We start from the raw sequence: 27,664 nt of genomic DNA on the forward strand, positions 1-27,664 counted from the left end.
GAGTACATAGACTTCCTTATACTGCTCTCTCTACTTTTAGATACATTTGAAATTTTCCATAATGAAGTTTTAAAAAGGAAAATTTGGAAGTATTACAGCCTCTAAGAAATTGTTGTTATGGTTTTTTAACAAAACATAAAGTAATAAATACAAATGCTGTTTCTCTGTACTTGGAGTTTAGCTTATGCAATTATTCATTTAAATGTTAAAACACTTACACCTAAATCTGCAAAAGACTCTCTTGTGAAGAATGCATTTCCATTAACTGTTCACATCACATGTTAACTTCTCCACAAAACTAAAAGGTAGGTGGTATTACTCAGTGCTTATGTCACAGGCTTATGAATATCTCTGACAGCTAATCTTCATCCTTTTTGGAAACTGACAAAGTAATTTGCAGACAAGTCTGAACAGGGGGTGCAAATATATTTAGTTTAACTGAGAAAATCAAGATGTGAATGAAGTGGAGATACTGATTTTCTTCTGTCTCATAAACCAAGTCAGAAGGCATTTCCAAAAAAGGAGTAGCAAAACTGTTGTGAACAATATCAGTGTTGTTAGGATAAGTATATTAATATAGGAAAATCTGGACCAGCCTCGGGACTAGGTGTGCCTGCAAGGTTCTTACTGAGGGTTTGCCTAAATGCTAATTTGACACCTGCTCTCTGGATTCTTGCAACTCTATAACTTGTGTTTATTTTTTTACTATTATTTTTAAATTCAAATAATGATAATTTTCTTTTCTATTTAATTTTTTATTGAGGTCACATTGTTTTGTAACATTATGTAAGTTTCAGGTATACGTCATTATATTTCAACTTCTGTGTAGACTACATCGTGTTCACCACCAAAAGTCTAGTTCCGTCCATACTGTACACGTGTGCCCTTTTATCCTTTCGCCCTCCCTCTTCCCTTCCCTTCTAGTAATCAATCACCAATCTGTTCTCTGTGTCTATGTGTTTGTTTCTTGTATAACTTGTGTTTCTTGGTATTTAAAGTTCTTCTCTGATTATGTTTTGGACTTAGTAAATGTTATTGTTTTCAAAGGCCAACATGGAATTTTTTTGTATCATTTGTAACGTGTCTTCCCAGAATTTGTTTGAGTGGTTTTTAGAGAAGATTTAATTAAACTTTAAAGCCAAGTCTTCCCAATGTCTAAGGACAGGGTAGCCAGTCCAGTATCTCTGCCAGGTAATGCTGAAGCACATGTTAGGATATATCCAGCTTCAACTCGTATTTACGTTAGCTATGTCACTGTGGAATTTAAAGCTCTAGGCTGATGCATCTTATCTCTTAGGATAATAACACTTTTGCAGTAATTAAAGATAGAAAACTATTTCTGCATCAGGAGGAAAAAGGTAGCATTCACCTTATTGATAAATACATTGAAGCTAGAAAATTGGTGTTTTGATCTCTTGTCATTTGATTATCTATTGTGGGATTGTGTTAGACCCAGCAGACAAAGCAGCTTTTCATACTACATTCATCAGCCTCTGAGTAAAATCTCTTGCTGGCCTGTTGATTGTGGAGTGAAGCAGTCCCATTGAGTAGGCTCTTCTGACCTGGTAGGAAAAGATGGTGGGTGGTCCCTGGGAGGCAGCTAAGCTCAGCCGCAGCCACAGCCCTGGAAGTTGGAGTGGCAAAACCAGGGCTTCAGCTTCTGTGACAAGATGTGTTTTCCAAGGCAATCTCTCTTGCTTTCAGTTTCTTCATATATAAAACAGTTAGTAACCAAACCTACTGTGACTTTGAGGACACTTTGTCAACTATAAAATGGTGTATAAAAACCAATTGCTATTTTAGGGCTGATTCTGTCTATTTTTACAGCTGGGAAATATATGAATAACACAATTACAGGCCTAGTTGATAAATCATTTCAATGTAAGATTGTATAGACGTGAGTATTTGCCATAAACCTGTCTTTGTAGGTTTGGGAAGATAAAAATTATTTCTAAAGACAGACTCTTTCATCAAAGATATAATTCTAGTAATTATATCTCAAAATTAACATTCCTTTCTATATTATTAAGAAAGAGCTTGGTGTGCATCTGTCATGTTCAATGAATCACAAAGGATGAGACATGATCTTTGTCCTCAAGAGGCTTATACCCTCCTCCAGGAGACAAGCCAGCCCCTGAAACAGTAGGGACTAAAGTAATCCTCCCAAGGCTCTGCCCTGCTGATGTCAGCCTGTAGGTTAGACACCTTTGAGAACTTCCCTTTGCATGTTGGAGTGGCTGTCTGCCTCCTGCCGATCTTTCAGCTCTAATTCAAACATTGTTGTTACTCCTCTCCCCACCCACTCCGCTTCCTGCTCCTGGAATGCCCTTCCCCACCCATTTCTGCATATCAAATTTTACTCCAGTCCTCCACTCAGATGACCGCTGCTCCACACAGCCTTCTCCAGTCCCCAGCCAGGGCGGGACAGACACAAGTGTGGATTCCACAAAGGGTAGAGCTCAGTGGGGCTGCTGATTCCCGGAGAAAGTGAGATTTTGAACAGAGTCTGGAAGAATTGGTGACTTTGGGCAAGAGAGCTAGAAAATGAGAGGATTCCAGGGAAAACAATGTCCATGAAGACAACTCTATAAAATATCGTAACATTATAAATATTTGTAAAGTAAATATTGGCTGTAATTTTATGGCCGATCACACTGGAACTAAAAGTGATTTCATTTAAAGGCATGCTTTCCTCAATATGCCAACTTTTTAAAATTGTAAAGGTGGTATATTATATTTTAAAGCACACTTGATGGTATGTTCTTGCTCTCAAGTAATTTATAAAATGTGACATCACATGTTTAAGACTAAATTGAAAATTATAAACTAGTCTCTTTAGAATTGGTGGTAGCAGGAAACTTGATAATGGACATAAAAAAAACAATGGAAGAGAAAAACCATATACTTATTAGAATATTTTGCCCTTGGGTGCAAAATGATGTGAAATTATCCAAAATAGCTAGAATGTAAATAGCCAAACGGCTAGAAAATAAAATAAGGAGAAAATTCTTTGTGAAATTTATTTTGCAAATAAACATGTCTGAATATCTGATCCATGGAACCTGTTTTTATCTATACCTTAAAGGAATTTTAGGACTTCTTATTCTCTCAATTTGACTTTTTTCCAATTGGACCATTCAGATTTTTTTTTTTCTACTTTTATTGATGAATAGAATAAAGACATTGCCGAAATGGTTAAGCTTGAGATACAACTCAGGTATTTAATAATCAGGTTAATGTGGATCTTTTAATGTAGGATTGTGGTTGTCATTAGGAGTTTCCACAGCATTTTTCCTTTGTGTCTATTAGGGGAAAAAGCACTTGATGATTTAGAATAATTTCTAACTTTTGTTAATATAAAATCTACTAACATTAGCAGAGTGTACTCAAAAATACATGCTTAGCTCACTCTCGTATCTATGTTGAGGCCGTGGATCTCTTTGGCAAGTATCTTTGGGGCAGTTAAATGCCAAGTGGAAAGATTTGACCTGTTCTAAACTTGGCATGTGTTGAGTGAAGAGTGCCAAAAAATGTTTTGATGGTCACATTTGTAAACTATCTACTTTGAAAATAAAGATTTAGGTAACTCATTGAATGAACCATTCTTTTGGCAAATACCAAAGACGCAATGCTTTCACTATTCCTTCATGATTTTTAACATCAGATGTATCCTTTGTTTTTCGTTTTTCTGTTTGTTTGTTTGTTTTTTAGTTTACATGAAAAAAGAAAGAAAATAGTATAATGATAACATAAGAAAGAATAATGCCCTACATTAATATTAAAGATAATGTACTCCTTTGGCTATCTTTAATTCTCTTAATTATGGAAGTAATATTTTAGTAGGAAAACAATAATAACTTAAATCTGTGAAAGATAGAGAATTATGTTTTCTCTTTTCATATTTCAACTTATTTTTATGTTAGATGAAGACTTTTAAAAAATAATTGTTAGAGGTACTGTTATTTTTGAGGATGTGAATAAATCTCAAGAAAACCACTGCTCAGAGGTGAGTAGCAATAAAGGACACTACCTCTTAGCACTGTAGAGGAGACATCATAAGCCACTGTGGGATGTGCAGTTTTGTGATGTTCTGCTGTCATCCTCTTCTTTTTGTAGGTTCACACAAAAGACTTTAATGCTTTTCAAACTAGCCTCGACGGCTTCCTGGATCTGTGATCATTTCTAAGAAAAAAGAAGAACATGACATATGTTTTTCTTGTATACAGGGTAATAGAATGGGGCTATTGTAAACAGGAAGGAGAACCCCAAGTTGGTGGTACAGAGGAAACTGCTGGCTAGAGGAAAGGGATGTAGCATTGGTATTTAGGAGTGTGAAGATTGTGTTTTTGTTAGAATTGAGCCTCTGCAGGAAATAATTTGATAACTGGTTCCTGTAGTACTAGAAACCATGGTGCCATAAATTTCCTACTATTTACATGTCCCTAAGAGGCAGGATTTTTGTTAAATCCTCTCACTGAAGATAAATGTTTTTTTCCTTAATAGAATCCATGGAGAACTATTTGACATTTTGGAGGTAACATATGCTAATTCAATTTATCCAAGTGCTGAACTAGACACTAAAATTAATATTTATGCTTTACTCCATCTAATTCTAAACCATAAAATCTATGAGGCAAATAATGAAAAAACCTCCTTCAAGCGTCGTATAAATAATTACCCAAGACACTGCAACATCTTCAGCTGGCTGTTTGGGAAGTGCACTAAATGGAGACTGAGTTGATCAGATTCCGGCCTGACTGTTCCGTGCGTGTAAGCTCCTGGCGGGCAGGGAGTTTTCTACTTTGATCTCTGCTGTATCACCAATGCTAGAATGGAGTGCATGACCTCAGGCGGTGGTGTGACATCCGTGAGCCTTATTGGGCTGTGAGATCAGGGTCTGGGTTTAGGTCCATGGTTTGCAAAGTGTTCCATGTCTCATGGGTATCAGTTATAAGTTAAAAAGTCAAAAACACATTTAATTATTAAAACATTAATAAACACAACTGTAACTCAAATGCAGTATGTGATGTCCTTTAACATACTGGAGACCATTAATTCTTGTTAACTCACTGCTAGGCTTTTTGTGCTGTACTTGGGTCACACCTTCCCCTTCTAGAAAGTGAGCACCATGCAACTTGTCCGATTGGTCCCGGCTGCATCTCTGTTGACCAGTACCAGACATGTTTGGTGAATGAATACAAATGAGTGATTTTCTATATGTTTGTACATTTTAGAAAAGTATACGTACTTGAGAGCGTTTGTAGCTCTGCACTAGTCTTTTTTTTCCTCCTTTAATTTGAGGTTGTGTGGTCCACTCCTATAGAATTGTGTCAGGGAGTACAGTCCCATATCATCAGTGTGCTGTGTCGCAGTAAGTCCTAGGCGAGGCTTTGGCATTTCTCTCCAGTTCCTGCTCTCCTCATTGTGAAATAGTGTGTATGGTAACTAACTTTTTGGGGGTGCAGCTCTTCAAATCTTCTGTTAGACAGGCTTGGGCAGGTCCCCTCTTGGGAGGATGGGGGCAGGAGTGGCTGGCTTGGTTGAGTGAGGAAGTGTTGGGGGACTCCTGCCCACCACCACCTCTGAGCCTCCTGAAGGTCCACTACCGTGTTTTTTAGGCAGTGGCTCCAAAGCAAGATTCTCCCACTGGTTACCAGTCTAGGGTGTTATTTTTTTCCAGAAGATTCTATTTTCCTCTCTACTTGATTAAAATGCTGAGAAGAGAGGACACTTTAGTCCCCCTTGTCATGATAACTTCTAACTTCCCATTTGAACTAATAGTCATAAACACTCCCTTCAGTTTTATGTCTGACACAGAGTCAATCTCAATAAACTGACTTGCTCTCTGGTCACTACTTCCTGCTGATTTTTTAAGACGAATTTTTTAGAGCAGATTTAGGTTTACAGCAAAATTAAGAGGAAGGTACAGAGATTTCCCATAAACCACTGCACGTGCATGGCCTCTCCCATGATCATCATCCCCCACTAGAATGGTACATCTGTTAAAATTGATAAATTTATGGATTGTTTGACAGCAGATGGTCTAGTACCTATTTGGTGCCCAACATAAATGTTCAATTCATTTTCTGTATGTGCACGTGCACACACACACACACACATGTGTATGTGTATTTATTGTCATATATCCATAGACATTGTCTGAAAGGATACGTAAGACAATGTGAAGGATTAAACTTGCTATTTCCATGGAATGGGACACCACTCCATGACATGAGATCAGGAGTGAGAGGTTGGAAAGTGGACTTTATTTTTCACTTCATACCCTTTATGTTAGTATTTTGCCATCAGTGTATTTGCACTTTATAGTTTAAAAGAGCCAAATAAAATAAAATAATATACAGAGACCATCGTGTTTCCTCTCAGCTTCAAACTAAAATATGATTAATAAATTTCAAAGGTCATTTCCCTCTCCAAGAAAGGCTTCTGATTTTCCTAAAGTGATGCATTAGAACACATGACTTTTAAAATAAAGATGCTAGAGGCTGTCACTGAATCAAGTCACATAACTGCAAGTTCTAATGCAAGAAATTTTCTTTTTACATTATAGTTTGTCACAGTATTAGAAAAGTTGATAGAATTGGATTTAAACATTTTTTCTGTGTGTATGCACCAAAAAAACAGAATGGAGGATTATACAGTATGTTAAAATGTATACAGTGGCCATTACTGAAAGTTAGAATTATAGATACTTTTTATCCATCTTTTTCCCAATTTCTTCCTAAACTTTCAGCAATTTACATGATGAGTTGATTTTGTAAACAGTGATTTTTAAGGAATTATTTTCTCTACAGCAAGTATTAATTTTTTCACATTTTTATGAAATAATCAAGTGGTATGCATAATAATATATAAAATGTATGAGATATATTAATGAGATAAGCCAACAGCATGGATAACGTTAAACAATATCTTGGTAGATAATGGACCTTCCAAATCTTCACCTTGTGAGATCGCTGTTGATAATTCAGTTGATCAATAAATGTTTTAAAGTGCTTTTTGAAAATTGCATTCATTGCCTTTGAACAATATATAAAAGAATAGGTTCATAAAAATATTAATGAAAAGGAGTTTTAATTAATGACAGCATTATTAGTTTAATTCATAGTTGTGTATTTAAGGAAGAAATTAATTTGATGGGTAATTTCTGGAATATATGGTTTTTAATCAATTAAGTTACTATATAGTATTCTGTACTTGTGTGTTTTGCTTTGATAAATATTTTTTAAATATACAGGAAAAATAATGAACTAGTTTATTTAAAAATTTTAAAAACCTTTTCTGTTCAGGAATCATAACTTTGCCTTTAGGTATTGGTTTTGAATTAGTGAAGAGGTTAGAACTTCTTATCTTTAAAAATCTCACATCTTATTTTACGTGCACGTACTTTTTTTTCACTGTTGACTTTGTCCTTTCCATGATGATGATCTTTAATAATAGTTTCGTTTTAAGTACTGAATCTTTCCTCCATCAAGACTATAATGCAGAACAGTAGTTCCATGGCAGGAATAACACACATAGTGCAGGGCGTGGTTAAGCAGGTCATAGCTGGCTTACGCCAAGGATTTTGGGTAGTCTATGTATGCAGCAGGATAAAGCACCTTCTCTCTCTGTGGCAAGCTTGATTTCTAAGCAGTCCCAGAAAATACAAAATCTGTGTTGTTCAGGGTCCTAGGCTTTTTCAGCTCCCTAAATTGTTCTCCTTGCCCAATTTCATTCCCCAAAATATGTATGACCTCCAGTGTTTGCCTTCACCCCATGGTTCTATATCTATACAAACATGTTCACCTTTTTTTTGAAGATTCTATTTTTCCTTTTTCTTCCCAAAGCCCTCCAGTACATAGTTGCATATTTTTAGTTGTGAGTCCTTCTAGTTGTGGCATGTGGGACGCTGCCTCCACATGGCTCAATGAGCGGTGCCGTGTCCACGCCCAGTATCCTGAACTGGCGAAACCCTGGGCTGGTGAAGTGATGCACCCAAGCTTAACCACTCAGCCATGGGCCTGGCCCCCTTTTTTTTTTTTTAAAGAACATGTTCACTTTTATTTCTGAACCATTTGAGAGTAGGCTGCATACGCTTTGCCCCTTCTTACTTCAGTGTGTATTTCCTAGGAATAAGACACTTTTTTTACAGAACCACTGTGCAATAATAAAATTCAGTGAATTAACATAGATACCGTACTTACATCACTGTAGTCTATACTCCCATTTCATCAATTGTCCCAATAATGTCATATATGTGTGTGTGTACTTTTTTTTCCCCCAGTACAGTGTTCACTTCAAGATTGCATACTGCATTTAGTGATGTCCTTTTGGTTCTGTAATCTGCAACAGTTCTTTGATCTTTTGGGTTTTTTTTTTTTTTTAAAGACATTGTCAGTTTTGAAGAATACAGGCCAGTTTTGGAGAATGTCCCTAGATATGCATTTGTTTCCTCATGATTAGATTCAGGTCGTGCTTTTTAAACAATATCCTGTCCTAAGTGTAAAACATCTAGAGACAGGTGGTGCCTTGGTTAAGGTGTTACCTTGTTTCTCACTTTGCAGTTACTGTTTTCTTTTTTGTAATTTATATGAAGATGTTTTGAGTCTGTGTAAGTATCCTGTTGATCATCAAACACCCCTACACGCACACACACGGCAGGGTACAATTAGCATACATTGATGATTCTTGCATGAATCAATTTTTAATACGATGATTGCAAAATGGTGATTTCCTGGCTCCACGTTTCCCTCTCTATTTATTAGTTGGCATTCTACTGAAAGAAAAGCTTTCCCTTCTGCCCAGTTACTTCCCTTTCCCTTGTGCACTGTTTGCTTTCTCTGAAATGAATGTTGAGTATGGATCTGTGAATTCTTATTTTATTCAGTTGAGTTATTATCCAGTGCTGTCCTTAATTGTTTTGGTGCTGAAATTGTCCCAGGTTATCAGGTTATGCCAGTGGAATTGTCCTCCAGGTGGTTCCTATGTCATTTGATCTATTTTTTTTTTTTTAACAATTCCGTACTTTCTGACACAAGATGTTCCAGGATTATATTGAATCTTCTCTGCTGCAACCTTGGAATCAGCCATTTATCCAAGAAATCTTGGTTTCTTTTAGTAGGAAATAATATTTAGATCCTGTGGCGTATTTCTCTATATGCACAAACAATAGATCTACTTGTGACTCTTGAAATTGGTTTACACTTCAGAAGAGGCTAAAGATTTTCATTCAAACATACACTGTTTTCTGATTATAAAAGTTATGTATACTCATCATATAGAAAATATAGACAAGTAAAATAAGAGGAATAAAATACCCCTTAAACTCACTGCTCCTGTTGACCACTGTTTGTGCTAGTGTATTTTATGTAGCTAAGATCATGTCATGTATCTATATAGAATTTAGTTTTTTGCTCTTTCTACTTAGCATATCATTGTTTTCTCCAAGTCCTAAAAATTAAACAATTGTATTTTTCAGTTGTAGATTGCATTTTAAAGTTCCTCTTTTCCTTATTGTCTTTTTAGTCTCACTACTGCGATGTCTGAAAGCAGAAGTTTGTCTGCTGGCGCTCAGCCTCCTCTTTCCTGCCTCCCTCCTCACATCCCACCTTGTTCCCTCTCCTCTGCCCTCCCCGCTTATCAGAGGATGTGAAGTTCTCAGTGTGGAAATACATCAATGAGTATCAAAGACTGTGGGAAGCATTTATTTTGTATACTAATTGTACTTTTGATTTTAGCTATGACAAGCTACTCAGTGATAAATTTGTTTTCTCTACAATTAACATGAATGTTTGGCAAACAGAAACAAGTCATTCAAGGAAATATCTGCATGGTTGCAGCTCTGGTATGTTTAGACTGGTGCACACGATTTTTAACTCTAGAGAACAAGGACTGTCTCTGCTTTTACTCACTGTTGTTTCCTCTTTAGTGCAGTTTTCCAACCTTGGCACTATTGAAATTTTGGCCCAGATAACCCTGTGTTCTGGGGGTTCTGCTGTGCATTGTAGATTGTTTAGCAGCATCGGTGGTCTCTATCTACTCGATTCCAGTAGCACTTCCCTCCCCCAGGCATGACAATGAACAGTGTCTCCAAACATTGCCAATGTCCCCTGGGGGACAAAATTACCCTGAAGTGAGACCACTGCTCCAGTACAATGCCTGACACACAATAAGCACCCCGAAATACTTGATAAATTAATACATTTATTTAAACCACAGATAGACATTTAATCACTGGACATTTTCTTGTTTTAGGCCACCGTTTCCTCTAAATTCTCAAAATTTACAATTTGAAATATGGTAGGTATGCAGTCGTTATCACAATCTTGTTGTCTTGCAGACAAAAATTCTAAGGGTCTTAACTTATCTAGAACAGAGGTTTTAGGGCATTTAGCTATTAAAATACCCTGAAACATTCTATTTGAGGGATGGGTTTTCTGAAATCCCAAGTGTGCTACAATGTGTGTAGTGTGTGTGTGTTTGTGTCTTTCAGAGTGTTGAGAGACGTAAGAATGACATCAGCAAGATTAGACCATCTGGAAAGTTGAATGAGCCTGGTCAGTTGGTGGGGGAAGGGAGGAATCTGGGAGAGATTCCATCTGGGGAAAGTGGCAGGGCAGAGAAGGGAAAGTGCATGCCCTAGGGGACTTCTCAGAGATTACATTAACCGGAGGGTATAAATTGATAAGTGAAAGTATTTTAGGAGTCAGTTTATACTTCTTGAAAGATTTTTAAAATAATTTCTTTGAGATGAAAAAAGTGATATTATGTAATTGTCTTAATTTATTTCTATGCAGAGGTTGTGCAGTGATACTTAAAATGTAATTTTTGGAATACTTCCATTTTTATTGAAAGGGAAGCAAAAAATCAGCATTCAGAAATAAGATAGGTGTATTAACAATTTTAAGATGTTAAATAGCTTTGGAAATGTTATAATGAACATTTTATGATGCCAATATATCTTCTTAAGGAAAATTTAGATGAACATAGTTAACTCTTAGTGCTCTTTTTCTCCACAGCACAATTCCATTGGGCTTTGATCTTTCTTTCCTTATAAGTTAGTTGCTTTGCACAATTTAAGTTTCCGTCATTAATGTCCTTAACTGGAAAACATAGTTGTAAATTTTTGAGGCAAGAACTATTAAGTTTCTTGCTTGTGTGTGTGCCTGCACGTGCATGCTGCGCTGAGGGAGTTTGCCCTGAAGCTCACTTCTGTTGCCAGTCTTCCTCTTTCTCGAGGAAGATTCGCCCTGAGCTAACATCCACCACCAATCCTCCTCTTTTTGCTGAGGAAGATTTGCCCTGAGCTAACATCCATGCCAATCTTCCTCTCTGTGGGTTGCTGCCACAGTATGGCCACTGACGAGTGGTGTAGGTCTGTGCCTGGGAACCAAACCCAAGCCGCTGAGAAGCAGAGTGCGCTGAACTCAAACACTAGGCCACAGGGCTGGCCCCAAGTTTCATGCATTTTAAGAAAGATATTTTTGTTCTTTTATACCATTAAGGATGAGAATGAAGGGATATGAATATACCAGTAATATTTTTGTATTAAGAAAGGAATATTTGATTTTATTTAGAAACATTTTTCTTTTATAGGTAGGTTATCTGTTAAATTTTTAATGTTTTTTTCAATTATTATAAATACTAAAACTTAACATAGAATTCACTAGGAACGGGGCCGGCCCCGTGGCCGAGTGGTTAAGTTCGAGGTTCGGATCCTGGGCCTGGACATGGCACCTCTCAGTAGTAGGTGGTATCCCACATGCCACAACTAGAAGGACCCACAACTAAAATATACAACTATGTACTGGGGGGATTTGGGGAGGGAAAAAAAAAAGAATTCACTAGGAGCTGTAATGATGCCTTTTGTAGAGGCTGGGTGATTTTGATTAGAGAGAGGTGGTTTGTTACAAAATCATGATAAGGATATTAAACAAGTTAATGTTATTTTGGGCAACAAATTGTATAGAGTTATTATAGACATATGTTTAGTTTATTGCTTTAGAATGTTAATAATTTAAACTTTTAGAGAGTAATTTAATTATTTTTGCTGCTTTGGAGAGAATGATGCCACAATGTTATTAACCCAATGATTATTGGATATGACAACTTTCTGTAAAGTATTTTATGATGTTTGTTCTTGCAATTTTAGCTTTAATGGAAAGGAGAATAGTTTATAATTATGGGCAATTTTTAGTTTTTTCTTTTAATGGTAAATTATTTCACTCATTTGAAATATAGAATAAAAGGTGATTCTTGAAACTTGCTATGAAACAAAGTACTTTTTGAGAATGTTGCAGTGAAGTGGCTCAATTGTGTTATGAGTTTTGTGTGCTGGTGTTCTTGTATCTTTATGAAACACTTTATACTTTGAGGGTAATATTGTTGCCTATAATTATTATCTTAGATTCAAAAGTCTTTTTTTCCCTGCTATCTTAAGTAATATTGACCCCACACAGAAACTTTCACTTTGAAGTTTAGTTCTTTTTTTTCTTTCCTGCTGTAGCCACATGGTTTTGCAATTTGGGCCAAATTGTCCCTAGAACTATTTTATTCAAAAAACGTTAATTAAAAAGTTCCTATTCTTTGGCTGTATTTTCACCTTTTTATCAAATTTAAGTATGTTGGGCCATAATGAATGCTCTACAACTGGGTTGCCCAACATGATAGCCACTAGCCACATTGGCTATTTCTATTCTAATTTTAATTAATGAAGATTAAATAAAATTAAATATTTAGTTCCTCATTCACACTAGCCACATTTCAAGTGCTCAATGGCCACATGTGTCTAGTAGCTACCGTGTAAGACAGTGCAGATATAGAACATTTCCACCATCCCAGACAGTTGTATTGGATACACTGCTCTAGAATGGGGGTTGGCAAACTACGACCTGGGCACTCAGTCTGCTCTACCACTTGTTTTGTAAATAAAGTTTTATTGAAATACAGCCATGACCACTTGTTTACATATTGTCTGTGGCTGCTTTTAGGCCGTAACAGCAGAAATGAGTAGTTGAAACAGACCATGTGGCTCACAGAGCAAAAAATATTTTCTTTGTATCCCTTTATAGAAAAAGGTGGTGACCCTGCTTTAGAGTGTACATATTCATAAAGTTGATTGTTTGCATAGAAGATAAGTCTTTCTCTGGTAGATCAGATTCTTTCCAAAATGAAGAGAAAGAAGAATACCAGGCAAGACAACACACAGGGTGTCAGTCTGCATAAGGTGGGCTGCACAACTGACAGAGTTAGTAAACTATTGCCATGAGGCCCTTCTGTGCTGCTGGCCCATTGTCACACTTGGGCCCAGAGTCTGGTTGGGAGTCAGGAATGGAATCTGCAGAGGACACAAGGACAGTTAGAAGATGAATAAGGTGGAGTGAAATCTATCTAATATGTTAGACCTAAAAATCTTTCAATTAAAATCTTTCAATTTAGGGGCTGGCCCCGGGGCCAAGTAGTTAAGCTCACGCACTCCGCTGGTTCGGATCCTGGGCGTGGACATGGCACCACTCGTCAGGTCATGCTGAGGGGGCGTCCCACATGCCACAACTAGAAGGACCCACAACTAAAATATACAACTATGTACTGAGGGGATTTGGGGAGAAAAAGCAGAAAAAAAAAGAAAATTGGCAACAGTTGTTAGCTCAGGTGCCAATCTTTAAAAAAAAAAACTTTCAATTTAGTCTTAAATAGGAATTTATTCAAAAAATTCACTAATACAGTACCTGGTTTCTAATTTTTGATTGATTGGATCATTTTAGTATTTTTATAATCTTCTTTTATCTTGTGGAATGTCCAAGAAATTTAATCTCTTAGATGACGGGAAATATTTAAATCCGTTTTGTTTTACCATTTTACATACAATTTTTTAAAATACTGTTTTAAGCCATGGAACTTTTCCATTTTGGTGAGACATGAGCTTATTTTGTATGCGTTGACAAAATACTGTGGCATATAGTGTTTTGAATGGATGCCAAGTCATCCTGATGTGTAAGTTGTACCCCAGACGAATTTGTCTTTGAGGATTTTGTTAAACTCTGATTTTTAAAAAAAATTTATGTATTTTTAGTTAGTTAATTTCAAGTTGTAAATTGCAATGCAATCTAGTAAAAGCAAGCTTTGGACATTGGCCTGATAAAATTGTCTTTGTTCCTCTTTCTTTGTTGTTGCTGTCCCAGGTTGAAGCTAGCACAGTTTCTTATTCAAAGTGCCCTTGCTTCTCTTCGGCCAGGGCTTCCATGAGTGCCTTATAAAGGCTGACCCTCACTGGAGCAGATTATAATGTAGCACAGAGAGCTAAATATAGAGGGAAGCCAGGCCTGTGCTCCAAATAGTAACAGCTAAACGATAGAGACTTTAGTGAAGGGATTATCTTCATTTAGTCTTTCAGTACCAGTAGGTGAGTCTCTGTGTTTGTCTGTTTGTTTTAATTTTTGGTGTTGTGTACATCAAAATCTTCACGTACTTTTTTATGTTTACATGTTATTATGTTATTTTCCACATAGACCCTATTGAGGTTGTGTGAAAACTAAGCCCACGTAGTGAGGCTATGAAGAAACAAACTTTTGTGTTTAGAACTGAAGAAAGTGTCAATGGAGCTAAAGGTTTGTGAAATAGAGTAATTCGCTCATAGGTAGGCTGTGTTTGCTGGTAATTCTCCATTAGCAGAAAAATAGAAACAAAGTAGAGTTAATTAGGGACTTCCGTGTGTTTATATTCTGGACCCTAAAATAAAACTCTTAGAAAGGGCTCACACTTTTAAAATATTTTTTATTAATTCGAAAGTAAAAACGTCTTTGGCAAAGAGTAGCTGCTTCCTTGTATGCTCATCAACTAGCGAAGGTTCAGGCTACTTGGCCTCCATTTTTGTTTTTGTATCTTGGTACAAGACCCAACTCTTTAATAGGTATTTTTCCTTGCTAACACAAGAAAACATTTTTTGTGATATTTGTTGTGTTTGGGGAGGTGTGGAAATGATAAAGAGCACACACATATATTCATTACTTGTGCCGCTGTGAAATGTTTGCTGATCCGGAGTAGAATCTGTTGAAAATGCCAACAGGGAAATTTCTGAACGAAAGAGCTTCACAGTGACTATAAATAATGCATTAGAAGCTCTATTTCCAACATCTGTCAAATGAAATGAGATTTCATTGATTAAGTTTATTGCATTTGTAGCTATTTCAATATGTAGCAGCTGCCCCATACACACAGCAATCAATCACTTTCTCTGCCCTTGTTCCAGGTCTGTACTGCTGCTGTTCACCTCTCATTGTGTTGTACACGTTCCAATTTTATCTCTGCTGGGCTCTGTGCTCCTTCAGGGTGTGGAATCTGGCTTAGTCACGTTTGTGTCTCAAAGCGTGGTGTATTAAGTTCATTTTATTTTATAGGATTGATAAAAATTCTCTCCACTTAAACCAAGAAAGAAGTTACTTTTTGTGTTCATTATTTTTTATTAGTTTCACTTTTTAAATTATGATGAAAATTTTCAATGATAAACAGATGCTTTCTATGTGAAGTTTCTTTCTATGATAGAAGTTTCTCTTCTTTCATGGAATGGGAAGAAAGTTTTGGTACATAAACTGAATAATAATTTTTTTATGTTCTTAAAGATTTTTTTTAATCTTTGCAATGTAATTAATTTAATTGAATACTGCAGATTTTCCTGATTGTTTAACAGTATAGCTAATGGAGAAAATCTAGTCATTTTCAAATCACAATTTTAAAAAACTTTGAAATGTAATTAAATAATTTGCTTGACATCTTACTTGTTTGGTCTTCATAGTTTAGGCAATCTAGACATGGTTTAAGATTATAATATTTATACCTGCAAGCTTATTCTCAATTTTTAAAAGATCTTGTAGAGCAGGTTTTTTGAAGATAATTTATTATATTTTTCAATTGTATATTAAATCCAGTAGAAGAATTTGAAATACCCAAATCCCCATCCTCTAAGGTAAACAAAGAAACGGAAAACCTACTAACAGTTTTTATATCTTTCTTAAATTTTCCTTCCATAGAAAAACAAATGTTATATATACCCTCTTTTTAACAAAAAAAATTATGCTTTGTGTTCTTTTGTTCACCTTGCTTTTTTGTTAACAGTATGCCTTGAGCATCTTTCTGTGTCAGTGCAACAGCTTTTTTGACAATTATGTATTAAATGCTTGCTCTTTACTGGGTGTTGTTTTAGGTGCTAAAGATACAGTATTGAGTAAAACTGCAAAGACCCTCCCCACACTGAAGTTACACTCTTAGGGGGAAATAGACCATAGGCACGCAGGTAATAATAAAATGGCAGGTATGGCTAAGAGAAATAAAGCTAGGTAAGGAGAGAGTGAAGAGGGGCCCCGTTAGTCGGGATGGTCAGGGAAAGCCTCGCTGAAAAGGAGGCATTTGAGTGAGTGCAGAGAGTGAGCCACGCGAATGGCAGAGAAAGATCCTTGCCAGCAGAGAGGCGATCTTCTCTGGCACACTGAACGAAGAAAGGGCAGTGTGGCTGGAGCACAGTGAGTGATGGGAAGAGAGGTCAATGTAGGAAACATAATCGGAGAGGTAGCTAGGGCCAGAAATCTAGCAAATTTAGATCTAATTTTGTAAAGCTTCATAATGTGCCATTTGATGGCTTATTAGAACTTATTTAACCAGACTCATGTTTATGGGCATTTAGCTTTCCATTTTTTTATGCGTCCAGCAATGCCGCAACTAAATCCTTTCACACACACACACGTATGTTTGCATAACTTGTGTGGGTATAACTGAGGAGTAAATTCATTGTAAAGGAATTGCTGGGCCACAGGTTATGTACGTATAAATATTTATAGATATTCATCAAATGCTTTCCAAAAGTGTGGAGTCTATCTCCTATGCCATAGTTTGCATCTGGTTGTTTTCCCTGTGTCTTTTGTCAACGCTAAGTATTATTCAACTTTAAAAGTTTTGCTGGTTCAATAGTTCAAACTATATCTCATTTTTAAAAATATATTCAGTACGGGTGAGGTTGAACATATGCTTATTAGCTAGACTTTTTTATATGAACTGCTTATTTGAAATGCGTAATCTTTATTTTCTTTGTTTTCAGAAATTTTATGAATAAGCATCAGAAGCCAGTGCTAACAGGCCAGCGGTTCAAAACTCGGAAAAGGGGTAGGTTGTGTTGTGTGTGTGTGTGTGTGTGTGTGTGTATGGAGACGATGTGTGTGTTTAAAGTTCTAATCAAAATATAAGATTGGAGAAGAATTAGAATTTATCCCTGTTTCCACCTAACTTCACTAATTCTACTCTTGAGCTCCGGATGTAGAATCTGAAGTCCTCCATTCGAGCCTCAGAACTGCCAGTTACTTAGATGCCTGATTTTGGACGAGTCATTTAACTTGTCTGAACTTTGTGTTTTTATCTACAAAATGGGGGTGATTATCTCTGTTCAAGTTGCCTTACTCTCATGTGAGGCTATGCGATTGATAAGCTTTATCATTTTTGACATCAGCATTTGTATTTGGTTTTCCTTTCTTTGTTGTTTTTAAGAAAGTGTTCCTAGCAAAGATGGTAAAACTAAGAGGAGAGTAATTTAGAGAAAGAGATATTGAAGAGTTTTTACCTTTTCAGAATTTAGGAAGTCAAATTAAATTTACTGCCCTAAATTTCTTTAAAACCCAGGTTGTTTTCAACTGTCTTCTATGTGGGAAGAGTAGTGATGGCCCAGTTTGATAATGACTGGTAAAATTTCTGTTTGTGTGAGTGACTTCTTTTTACATTATCTTCATCTTATCCTCCTTGCTGTGTAAAGAATATTTTTTAAAAATTTATATTTAATCAGTTTTGCATATTATATAGTGATCCTCTTGGATTTAAGAATAGTTGAGCTGAAACTTGATAGGGAAACTTTTTTAAACAGGAAACATGAAATTATTCTGTTAACTAACACTGAGGAGAGTGATTGAAAAATATTTACGGAAGAATCATGTATAAAGATAAGTGATGACTGAATATCTGTCTGGAGGCCTCACTGCTGAGTATGAAGCATAACGCCGTGTAATGGTCATCGAGTGCTAACTCGTTGGATTGATGACCTATGCTCTTGGCATTTCCAGCACTGAGGCAGCGCCTGCACCTGATGATCTCTTGTAGGGCTTTGTCTGCATAAGTAGCAAGTCCAGTCATGTAGGAAAAAAAGAAGTCTCAACAGGTCTTTTGGGTTAGAAGAGTTTGCAGGAGTCACTAGACAGCAGTAAGGCTGAGTTTAACTGTAAATGCTGCCTGCTGGAAAGCTTCACATTCCCACTAAACAATGAAAATTAAGAAGTTTAGAACTAACGAAAAATGGTAATTTTGTTCAGTATTTCTGTCTTGCGTTCTCCTCTTTCCTGTTTTTTTCATCCCTGGCTCGTTCCCATAAGCTCAGTACACATACAGCCTGCGCAACCTCACTCCATGTGGTGCTCATCTTGGTCTTACAAATTGTGTCCCCATTCCCTTTCCCCATTGAAATCTGGAAGCAGCTATCAATACAGGATGCTACAACCAACAGGCATTCTTTGTCTCATTGTTTAAAGCAGTCTTGGGGGCGGGGGCGGGGGGGGGCGGGGATGACGTGGATGGTTTCAAAAGGACTTAATCAGTAAGGAATAATACAGTTCAGAAACCTAATTACAGTTAAGGTATTGTTTGGCCAAGTAATGTGATAATATTTAATGCATATCTGCCTGTGAGGTGCAGAGAGCTTTGCCATCGCCTGCCTGCTGAGGGAATGTGTTAATCTCAGACCTGGATCTCGAGATCAAGCAGCTTTATGGGTGTGACGCTGATTCCCGGTAACTGAGCTCAAAAGCCAAGAGAAGGCCGAAGGATGTGTTGCACAACAGCTCATGATTCAACGGTTCAACTGGCCTTTACAGTCCGTCCTCAGTTTTGAACTGGAAAGATTTTCTCGAATTCTGAGAATTAGAGATTCTGATTCGGTTCTGATGCATTTGGTGTTCAAGATTGTGCCTGCGTCTTGCTGCTGCTGGAGCACTGAGAGAGCTGTCGAGAAATATATTCTATACTATTTGTCAGCTGATCTGGATTTATATAACATAGATCTCTAGGGGATTTAAGCAACACTTGAGCCATTTTGTGCCAAATTGCTGACTGGAAAAAAAAATGGAGTCAACCTCATTTTCTATTCTTCATAATAGTGAATTGCCTCCTGACGGTTTATTGTGCTTTGGCTTTTCTTTGCACTTACGGTGGGGCTGACTTGAGATAAATGGTCTGCGGTTTTGTAGAAAAAATCTACTGAGGATATTTCAAGGTCATTTTGGTAGGCTGTCTTCTGAAGATCTGTCTTCAGTTTGAAGCTGTTTCCTAACAAAGCTAATGTTCTTCCATGCCAAGTTAGTACAAAAGTGCATTTCTTATTGCGAACATTGAAATTAAACATTATGGTAGATACATCATATAGAGCTCCCTTCAGACTCTCTTTTCCTTTATAAAATATGCACATCTTGTTTATTATATTTTCTCCAAGGAAATTATGTTTTCTAGTGTGGCTCATGGGAACCTAAGAGGATGAAAATTTCTCCTCTGAGCTATTGTTATGCTTAGCTAAGTGAAATATTTAATAACTGAACTGGCCTCCCTGTAAATTTTGTAGGGAAATTGGATTAAAATTAGTGAAAATAGGAGAGAAACAAAATGACCAAACCGCAGGCATCCGGAGTGACCATGTCCTCGGGTTTCTCCCTAAGACTTCAGATCTGTGCTGGGGATTTTAAATCACTCTTGGACTTATAAGAAGTGGTGTTAGCAACTAATTGAGTAAACCTTCAAATGTTGAAATATATATGTGTGTGTATAGTTAGAAAACCCATGATAGTTCCTCTTCATTTACTATACCTCAGTGACTCTAAGAAAGGGATATGGGTTATGTTATTTATTATTAAGTTAACAGGTAGGAAAAATGCTCTATTAACCAGGTACTGTAGTTCTCAGAGAAAGCAATGTATTTAGATAGTTTACAGGCGTACATGAGTGTCATAAATAGGCCCGTTTCTCTATGTCGGTATAAGGGCTATTGTGACGAACTCTTCAGTGTCACACTTGTGATTCACCAACACAGTATAAATTTGAGACCCTGATTATATATTTCCCACCTCAAGGGAGGTTTGACCTGCCAAATGGAAACTCAAGGAAGCAGTGGCGTATTTTCATTAGGATTTTGTTAGTATTTCTGCTAGACTGTCCTCAAATGCAATAGGAATTGTATGCACTGTTGTTTCAAATGAAAAAGAACCTTTGGGTAAAATGTTGTCTTGTTTTCCCAAATTGCCATCGGTGTTCTTGCCATTTTCTTGCTCGGGAATTTTGTCTTCCTCCGGATGGACACTTTATCTTAGCAGATGGGAGGTGTTTTCCAGCCTGCAAAAGAATTACTAATCCTATCGTATCATCATGACTTTTTAAGATTCCCAAGCTATAAGTGATTATTTCGGCCTATTGCATGATTGCTCACTGTTGAAATATCCTTGGCCATGATACCTGTCTTCCTCTTTTCTTCTTCCTTGGCGGATCTCTTAGGAAAGTATAACCAGAGGATGAAGGCCTTTGTATGAACACAAGATTTTAAGCTGTCTCTGAGATTCAAAACGAAGTCCTCTGCATGAATTCATAGCATAGTCTGGGTTTTACCTTATTTACCAACTTATATTTTCCAGTGCTTCGAATTCATAACTTTGAAATCACGAAAGCCTGTTCTCCCACCTGAGTCAACATTCAAGCATGTTGTAGTGCATGGTGGGGATGGCCTCAACTGATTTTGGAAGCTGGTCACAAGACTTAATAAACAGCTGGTGATCTTTTTACTTCCATGTTCTCATGTTACAGGAAAGAAAACTTTTTCTCCCGCTGGGGAGAGAATTACCCTTTGGCTAGACCTTGAGTAGAGGGTGAAGTTTCCTTTGCTTGCCAGTGAGCTCCTCCTGCTCAGTCAGTCACCCCTCCTCCAGCTCCTCATCATCTGTTCCTCTAGTGCTCCCATTCTCTTCTTCCCCCTCTGCACAAAAAGACTAATTTTATTTTTTCTGTAATCAACATTTGCGTGTTTTTGGCTGCATAATGTTTTGTTTATGTCATCAAAAGGACTTTTATGTCTTATTCATGACGAATCGTGTTCAAGTTAATTTACATCTGTCTTTATGGTATCTTAGTCTGCGTGACTCTCACGGGTACTGGGAATGCCATCTTCTCCTCTGGTTATGATGCTGTGATGTTAACCCCTTACAACCCACCCCTTTTATTAGACCACTCTAAGTAGTCAGTCTGTACAAACCAGACAGGTGCTGTCTGGTTTTTAAATGTAGAGTTTAATTATATCAAAGTTGTGCATGCACATGGTTTAAATGGTCACACAGTTCTCTAAGACATGTTATAACAACAGCAAGTCTGCTCCCTAGAGAAACTCTTTCTGCTCTTTAACTGCTTCTTTTATTATTTACGTTCATGAAGCCAAACAACATCCTTATGTGGCTATTTCTTGATTTTTCTGTTGGAGGTATTGTACACACACTTCCTACTGTGGAAGATCAGGATTTGGCGCTCTCACACTGCCCCCACCCACCTGCACACCTCCTGTCCCTCTCTATCCTTTCATTACATCACAGTTATAGCCAGCCTATGTTCAGGGCTTATATTATTGTGACTTTGGACATGCTATTTGCAGCTGAACTGTTATTTGATTACCTTTCATTTTCTGAATATCATTTTATCTTTGGATTTAATAAGTTTAATAATTTACTTTTTTTTTTTTTTTTTTTTGCTTAGTTTTCTGTGCCTCAAACCTAGTCAACTCTAATCTTTCCCTTTGAAGAAATTTCTGGTTTCTGGTATTTCTGTTGAGCAATTCGGTGTCATTCTGTTTCTTGATACTTTATATGTGATTTGGGTTTTTGCCCCTGAAACTTCAGATAATCGCTTTATTCCCAGTATTCTGAGATTTCACGATAATGAATGCACCTTATGGTGTAGCCACTTTCAGTCCTTGTGCTGGGTGCCCAGACAGCCCTTTGCTGGGAAACTCATGTCCTACAATTCTGCAAAACTTTCTTGAAATTTTTTAAATAATTTCCTTTCCTTTCTTTTTTTTTAATTCTCTTTTTATTTTATTTACTTATTATTTGGACGTTTGACTGCTCTGCCCTTTTTCTTATCTTTTTGCTCCTATTTTCTAGGTCTTTGACTTTCTTTTTCTAGTTTCTAAAAGATATTCTCAGCTTTCTCTTTCAACTCTTCTTAACTTTTTCTATTTTATTTTTCATTTCCAAGGACTCTCTTCTTCATGAAATGTTTTCTTTTTTTATAGCATCCTCTTCCTCTTCCCTTCCTCCTGCTTCTCCTTCTTCTCTCTCTCTCTTTTTCTTCTTTTGGTGAGGAAGATTGTTCCTGAGCTAATATCTGTGCCAATCTTCCTCTATTTTGTATGTGGCACGCTGCCACAGCGTGGCTTGATGAGCAGTGTGTAGATCCGCACCCAGGATCTGAACCCACAAACCCCAGGCCACTGAAGCAGAGCACGTGAACTTAACCACTGTGCCACTGGGCTAGCCCCCTCCTCTTTTTTTATCTATTTATCTATTTAATATCTATTTATCTTTCTGAAGATATCCATGACAGGAATTTTTTATTTTTAAGTTTTGAGTTCATCCTTTGCCCCTTTCTCCACACATCCAGACTCATTCTCCATAAAGGGGAAAGAACCACTTAGGCCACTTAACCACTAGCCCAGGTGGCCTGATGGTTAAGTTCAGCATGCTCCACTTTGGTGGCCTGGGTTCAGTTCCTGGGTGCAGACGTACACCACTCTGTTAGTGGTCATACTGTGCTGGCAGCCCACATATTAAAAAATAGAGGAAGATTGGCATGGATGTTAGTCCAGGGCAAATCTTCCTCAGCAAAAAAATAAAAAATTTAAAAAAAATGGTGAAGTCCTTTGAATTGAATCTTAGATCCTTTGCCTTTAATCTAGTCATTTTTTAATGCCTCATCTGACCTCTAGTTTGTTATCTTCACTTCTTTTCAACAAAATATCTGTATCCCTAAATCCTCTAAAGCCCTTTCAAGGGTTCTACAAAATCCAAACTTTTCATAATAATGCTAAGATATTATTTGCCCATTTCATACATTCTCTGGTGAGTTTACAGTGGAGTTTTTCAGAGGCTACAGAAGGTGTGATATTACAACAGATTGCACGCAACAGATATGGGAATCCACCCGTCTGATATTAAGCCAGGTGTTAAAGAGAGGTGTAAAACACCGCCTCTCTTCTCACTTTTTTTATTTAATAAATATTTTTAAATTTTCTGTTTTAATTTCTATAAAGTAAATATCCATAGATGTAACCTCCATAAACAAAAAAGCTGTTTGGAATCCCCAGTACTTTTTAATGATGTCAAGGGATCATGAAACCAAAAAGGTTGAGAACATCTGCTCTGAAGCTATAAATATGCATATATTGCTCATGATATATATTAAATCTTCAAGTACCCTGAAATAATTTATCTTGTAATGAGCGATGTCCCTCCAAGAAATAACAAATGTTGGTGATGATGTGGTGCAAAGGGAAGCCTTGTGCACTGTTGATGGGAATGTAAATTGACTCATGCACTATGGAAACAGTATGGATCTTCCTCAAGAAATTTAAAATGGAACTACCGTATGATCCAACTATTCCACTTCTGGGTATTTATCTGAAGAAAACAAAAACACTAACTCAAAAAGATATATATACACACTCATGTTCACTGCAGCATTATTAACAATAGCCAAGATATGGAAGCAACCTACATGTCCATAGATGAGTGAAGGGATAAAAAGAAGAAAATCCTGCAGGTTGTGACAACATGAATTGGACAGCATGAATGGACCTTGAGAGCATTACGCTAAGTGAAATAAGTCAGATAGAGAAAGACAAATACTGTATCACCTAACTTATATGTGGAATCTAAAAAAAACAAAACACCACAAACTCACAGATACAGAGAACAGATTGGTGGTGGTAGGGTGTGGGTGAAATGGGTTAGAGTGGGCAAAAGGTGCAAACTTCCAGTTATAAAATAAATAAGTCAGGGGATGTAATGTACAGCGTGGTGACTATAGTGAATAATATTGTGTTGTATATTTGAAAGTTGCTAAGAGAGTAAATCTTAAAAGTTCTCATCACAAGAAAAAGAAATTTGTAACTGTGTGGTGATGGATGTTAACTAGATTTATTGTGGTGATTATTTTGCAATGTATATACAAATACTGAATCATTATGTTGTACACCTGAAATTAATGGAACGTTATATGTCTATTATATCTCAGTTAAAAAGTAATAAAGAGATGTTCCTACTTATTTCCTCCCTCTCAATCTTTACTTTGTTTATACATTGTCCTTTATTCTTAGGTGATTGTCCCTGCATCATTTTCTTTCTCTGTCTTAGATGAAACAAAATTTTAAATTTTGGTGGTTATACTTTATTTTTTCTCAGATGGTTAAGGTTAATAGATTACATTGGCCTATACTATGAATGACACAAATGACCAGTCAACAATTTTATTATGTATTAGTTAGTGTTAACATATTTTTGTGGCCCCTTTTAAGCAGAAATAAATTATTTGGTTGAATAAATGTTTAAACAAGGGGTTTCAAGACCTGGAAATCTAGTACTAAAACTTAACTGTCCTCCAACTTTTAAGTAATCACCTTATCAAATAAAGAACAGTGAATGCAGGAAATACATGGTTGCGTTTGGGAATATGATATGTAAATAAAGGAATAATTTTATAATTTATTTATTTTAGATGAAAAAGAGAAATTCGAACCCACAGTCTTCAGGGATACACTTGTCCAGGGGCTTAATGAAGCTGGGGATGACCTTGAAGCTGTAGCCAAGTTTCTGGACTCTACAGGCTCAAGATTAGATTATCGTCGCTATGCAGACACACTCTTCGATATCCTGGTGGCTGGCAGTATGCTCGGTAGCTATGCGTTATAGCATCTTCTCGTAGTATATGTACTTCCAATTCTATTGAAATAGTTCTGTACAGGATAGAATCTTTATAAGCTTACATTTATGAGAGTTGATAAGAAATACAAATGAGAGTGTCCACAAGTTTTTACTCAGTGGTATTAATGTGGCTGTGAAATGGTTATTGGTTAAGAGAGGCATAGAATTAGGGATTTTTGTTGACATTACAAACATAGTTGGCCACTTTGCTTTAGCTAAAAGCCAACTTTCCCATGTGTCCCTAATCTTTAAATCTTTCTGGAGCAGACATAGGGGAAATAATTTCTGCAGTAGAGTATAATTTTGTGTGTCTAGATCCTTCCAGTACATTTAACATGTTCCACTATATTTAATTAACCCCCAAAGTCCATAGCACCTTTTCTTGTGATCCCCACCCTTTTTTTTGGTGCAGTGAAATGTAACTGTGTCAACAAATTTAAAAATAATTCCCAGTGTTTCATTAAATGCCATTTCATCCACGAATGTCTAAGAACTATAGTTTAAACCTTTTTTAATCCTTGAAATTGTGGATATATAGCTAAAAGGATTAGAGAGAGAAGATGATTGGAAATTATTAAAGACATGTAAAAAGCAAAATAAAAACTTTGTCTTATAGAGCAGAAGTGTCAGAGAAGAAGACTTCAGAATACTATTTAAGTGACATGGTTTATTGATCTAAACATTTATTAGGTATCATAACCGCCATTTTCCCTCTCATAGTTATTCCTAGATCTTAGTTTTTAAAATTCGTTCCTGTAGTAACCATAAATCACTAGAAGTGGTCAAATCTCCTAGGCCAGTGATTTTCAATTATCTAGGGGACATTGCTAAATGTGTAGAAGTGTTTTGGTTGCTATAAAGACTTGGGAGTAGAGACCAGTTGTGCCACCTCCTTTGCCATGCAAGAGACTTTGAGTACAATGAAAAGTTGCCCTGCCTATTGCACCATCAGTGCCTTTCCTTGAGAAATGCTGCATAAGCCAACCTACTTTAACACAAAGTATATACATTCCTCCATTTCAAGGTGGAGCCACCCTCGAATTCCTCCCTCTGAGCTCTTCTATCTGTTTTGATACATGGCCCCATTTACTACCAGGCCCCTTTTGATCTGTGCTGCTAGTTTTCACTACATACCAAATTAATTTTGCTGTTGTTAGTGTTTATAAATTTCTCACATTATCACTATAGATAATTCAAGTCCAATTATAAACGGTATATGTAGTGTGTTCAAATCCCAATACCCGCAGATAACATTGTTAATATTTTGGTTAATTCCCTTCTAGAAATCTCTTTACCTAAATACACAAACTTTTGAGAATGGGATGATATGCTAATCTGATACTCTGCATGCTGTTTTGTATTTACTCAGCAATATGTTGTTGCCTTTCAGGCCCATGAGTGTTACCTTGGATGATGCTAAAAAGAATTTAAACCATACTGATGTTGAAGAATATTTAAGTTGTTTCCAGTTGTTGTTATTATAAATAACAATGTCATCAGTATCTGTATACACATCTTTGTGCTTTTATCTGATTATATCTTTATGTATTTAGCAAGGGATTAATGAATTGAAGCATGGAGATATCTATATCTATCTGAGAGAGAGAGAACCAGTCCTCAAAAAGAATATTCTAATTAACATTTTATCAAAAAGCATGTGTTCCTATTTACCTGCACTGTTAGCAATGTTAGGTACTCTCAACTTTGTCAGTTTTTAGATCTTTGTCAATTAGGAAAGTGATAAATATTTTCATTTAAAAAATTTAAATTAAAAGTGAAGTTGAATGCTTTCTAATGCTATTTTTGGTTTTTTGTATTTCATGAATGATGATATACTTTTATTGGTATGCTGGTACATTCCGTGCCTGAATAGTCTTCAGTGAGTTTGCTTCTTGCCAAAGTCACACATGACTTCGTTAGTCAATCATATGGACCCTTTTCAGTGCTTAGTGCCCTCCTGGCAGCCCTTTGGAGCCTTGCGCCATTTTTGAAATGTTTTACTTTCTTGCCTTACATGAGACCATTGAGACATGTCTCAGATGCCACTTTTTACCTAACTCCTGGGTTTCCATACTTACTCCCCCTACGTATGTATTAAATTTTCTGTTCACTTTGCGTTGATTATCTCAAGCCTTTATTTACCATCTGTATAATGATGATCAGCTAGTTTTTATCTGCAGCCCAGATTTCACTCCTTCACTCCACACCCAGACATCCAAGAAGAGGGTAGGACAAAATGTTTGCTACAACTTACTGAGAGCATAAGGCAGGATGTCTTATGTCTACTGAGGCCAAGCCTATGATGTAATTAATGAATGAAGCCAGCCAGGTGCATTCTTTTTATATAAACACTTTGTTTACTTGTTGAGTATGGAAGAATTTTCTTTACACCCACAAAAGAATTTACCTCCTCCCATTGTTCTTGAAACAATAGTCATTTTGGTTTTTTAATTGTATCCTTTGAAGAGTATGTATAAAAATATTTTACTTTCTATTACCTCTACTTTGAGAAAAACAGGCTCACAAAAATTTTAGAAATGGGAATTAATACTTGGTTCCAAGATCAGGGAAAAAAATTTAAATGCAAGGTGTAGCAATATTATTAATGTGTAACAGATGTTTTGTTTTATAAAAGA

At 36.6% G+C, this 27,664-nt stretch overlaps 1 protein-coding gene across 3 annotated transcripts in view; it reads left to right on the top strand.

Moving 5' to 3' along the window:
- Positions 1–27,664, top strand: part of BZW2 (basic leucine zipper and W2 domains 2) — a 59,619-nt gene that overhangs the window by 4,358 nt on the left and 27,597 nt on the right. For 2 of the 3 annotated variants that reach the window (XM_014830550.3, XM_014830551.3), the window contains exons 2-3: positions 17,087–17,151; positions 24,823–24,999. In XM_014830550.3, the coding sequence (XP_014686036.1) occupies positions 17,094–17,151; positions 24,823–24,999 (235 nt within the window). In that variant the 5' untranslated portion in view covers positions 17,087–17,093. Of the gene's footprint in view, positions 1–14,312; positions 14,402–17,086; positions 17,152–24,822; positions 25,000–27,664 lie in introns of those variants that run through there. The other variant, XM_014830547.3, reaches the window with a different exon arrangement.

This window comes from Equus asinus, chromosome 1, assembly GCF_041296235.1.
Source record: "Equus asinus isolate D_3611 breed Donkey chromosome 1, EquAss-T2T_v2, whole genome shotgun sequence".
NCBI classification, from domain to species: Eukaryota; Metazoa; Chordata; class Mammalia; order Perissodactyla; family Equidae; genus Equus; species Equus asinus.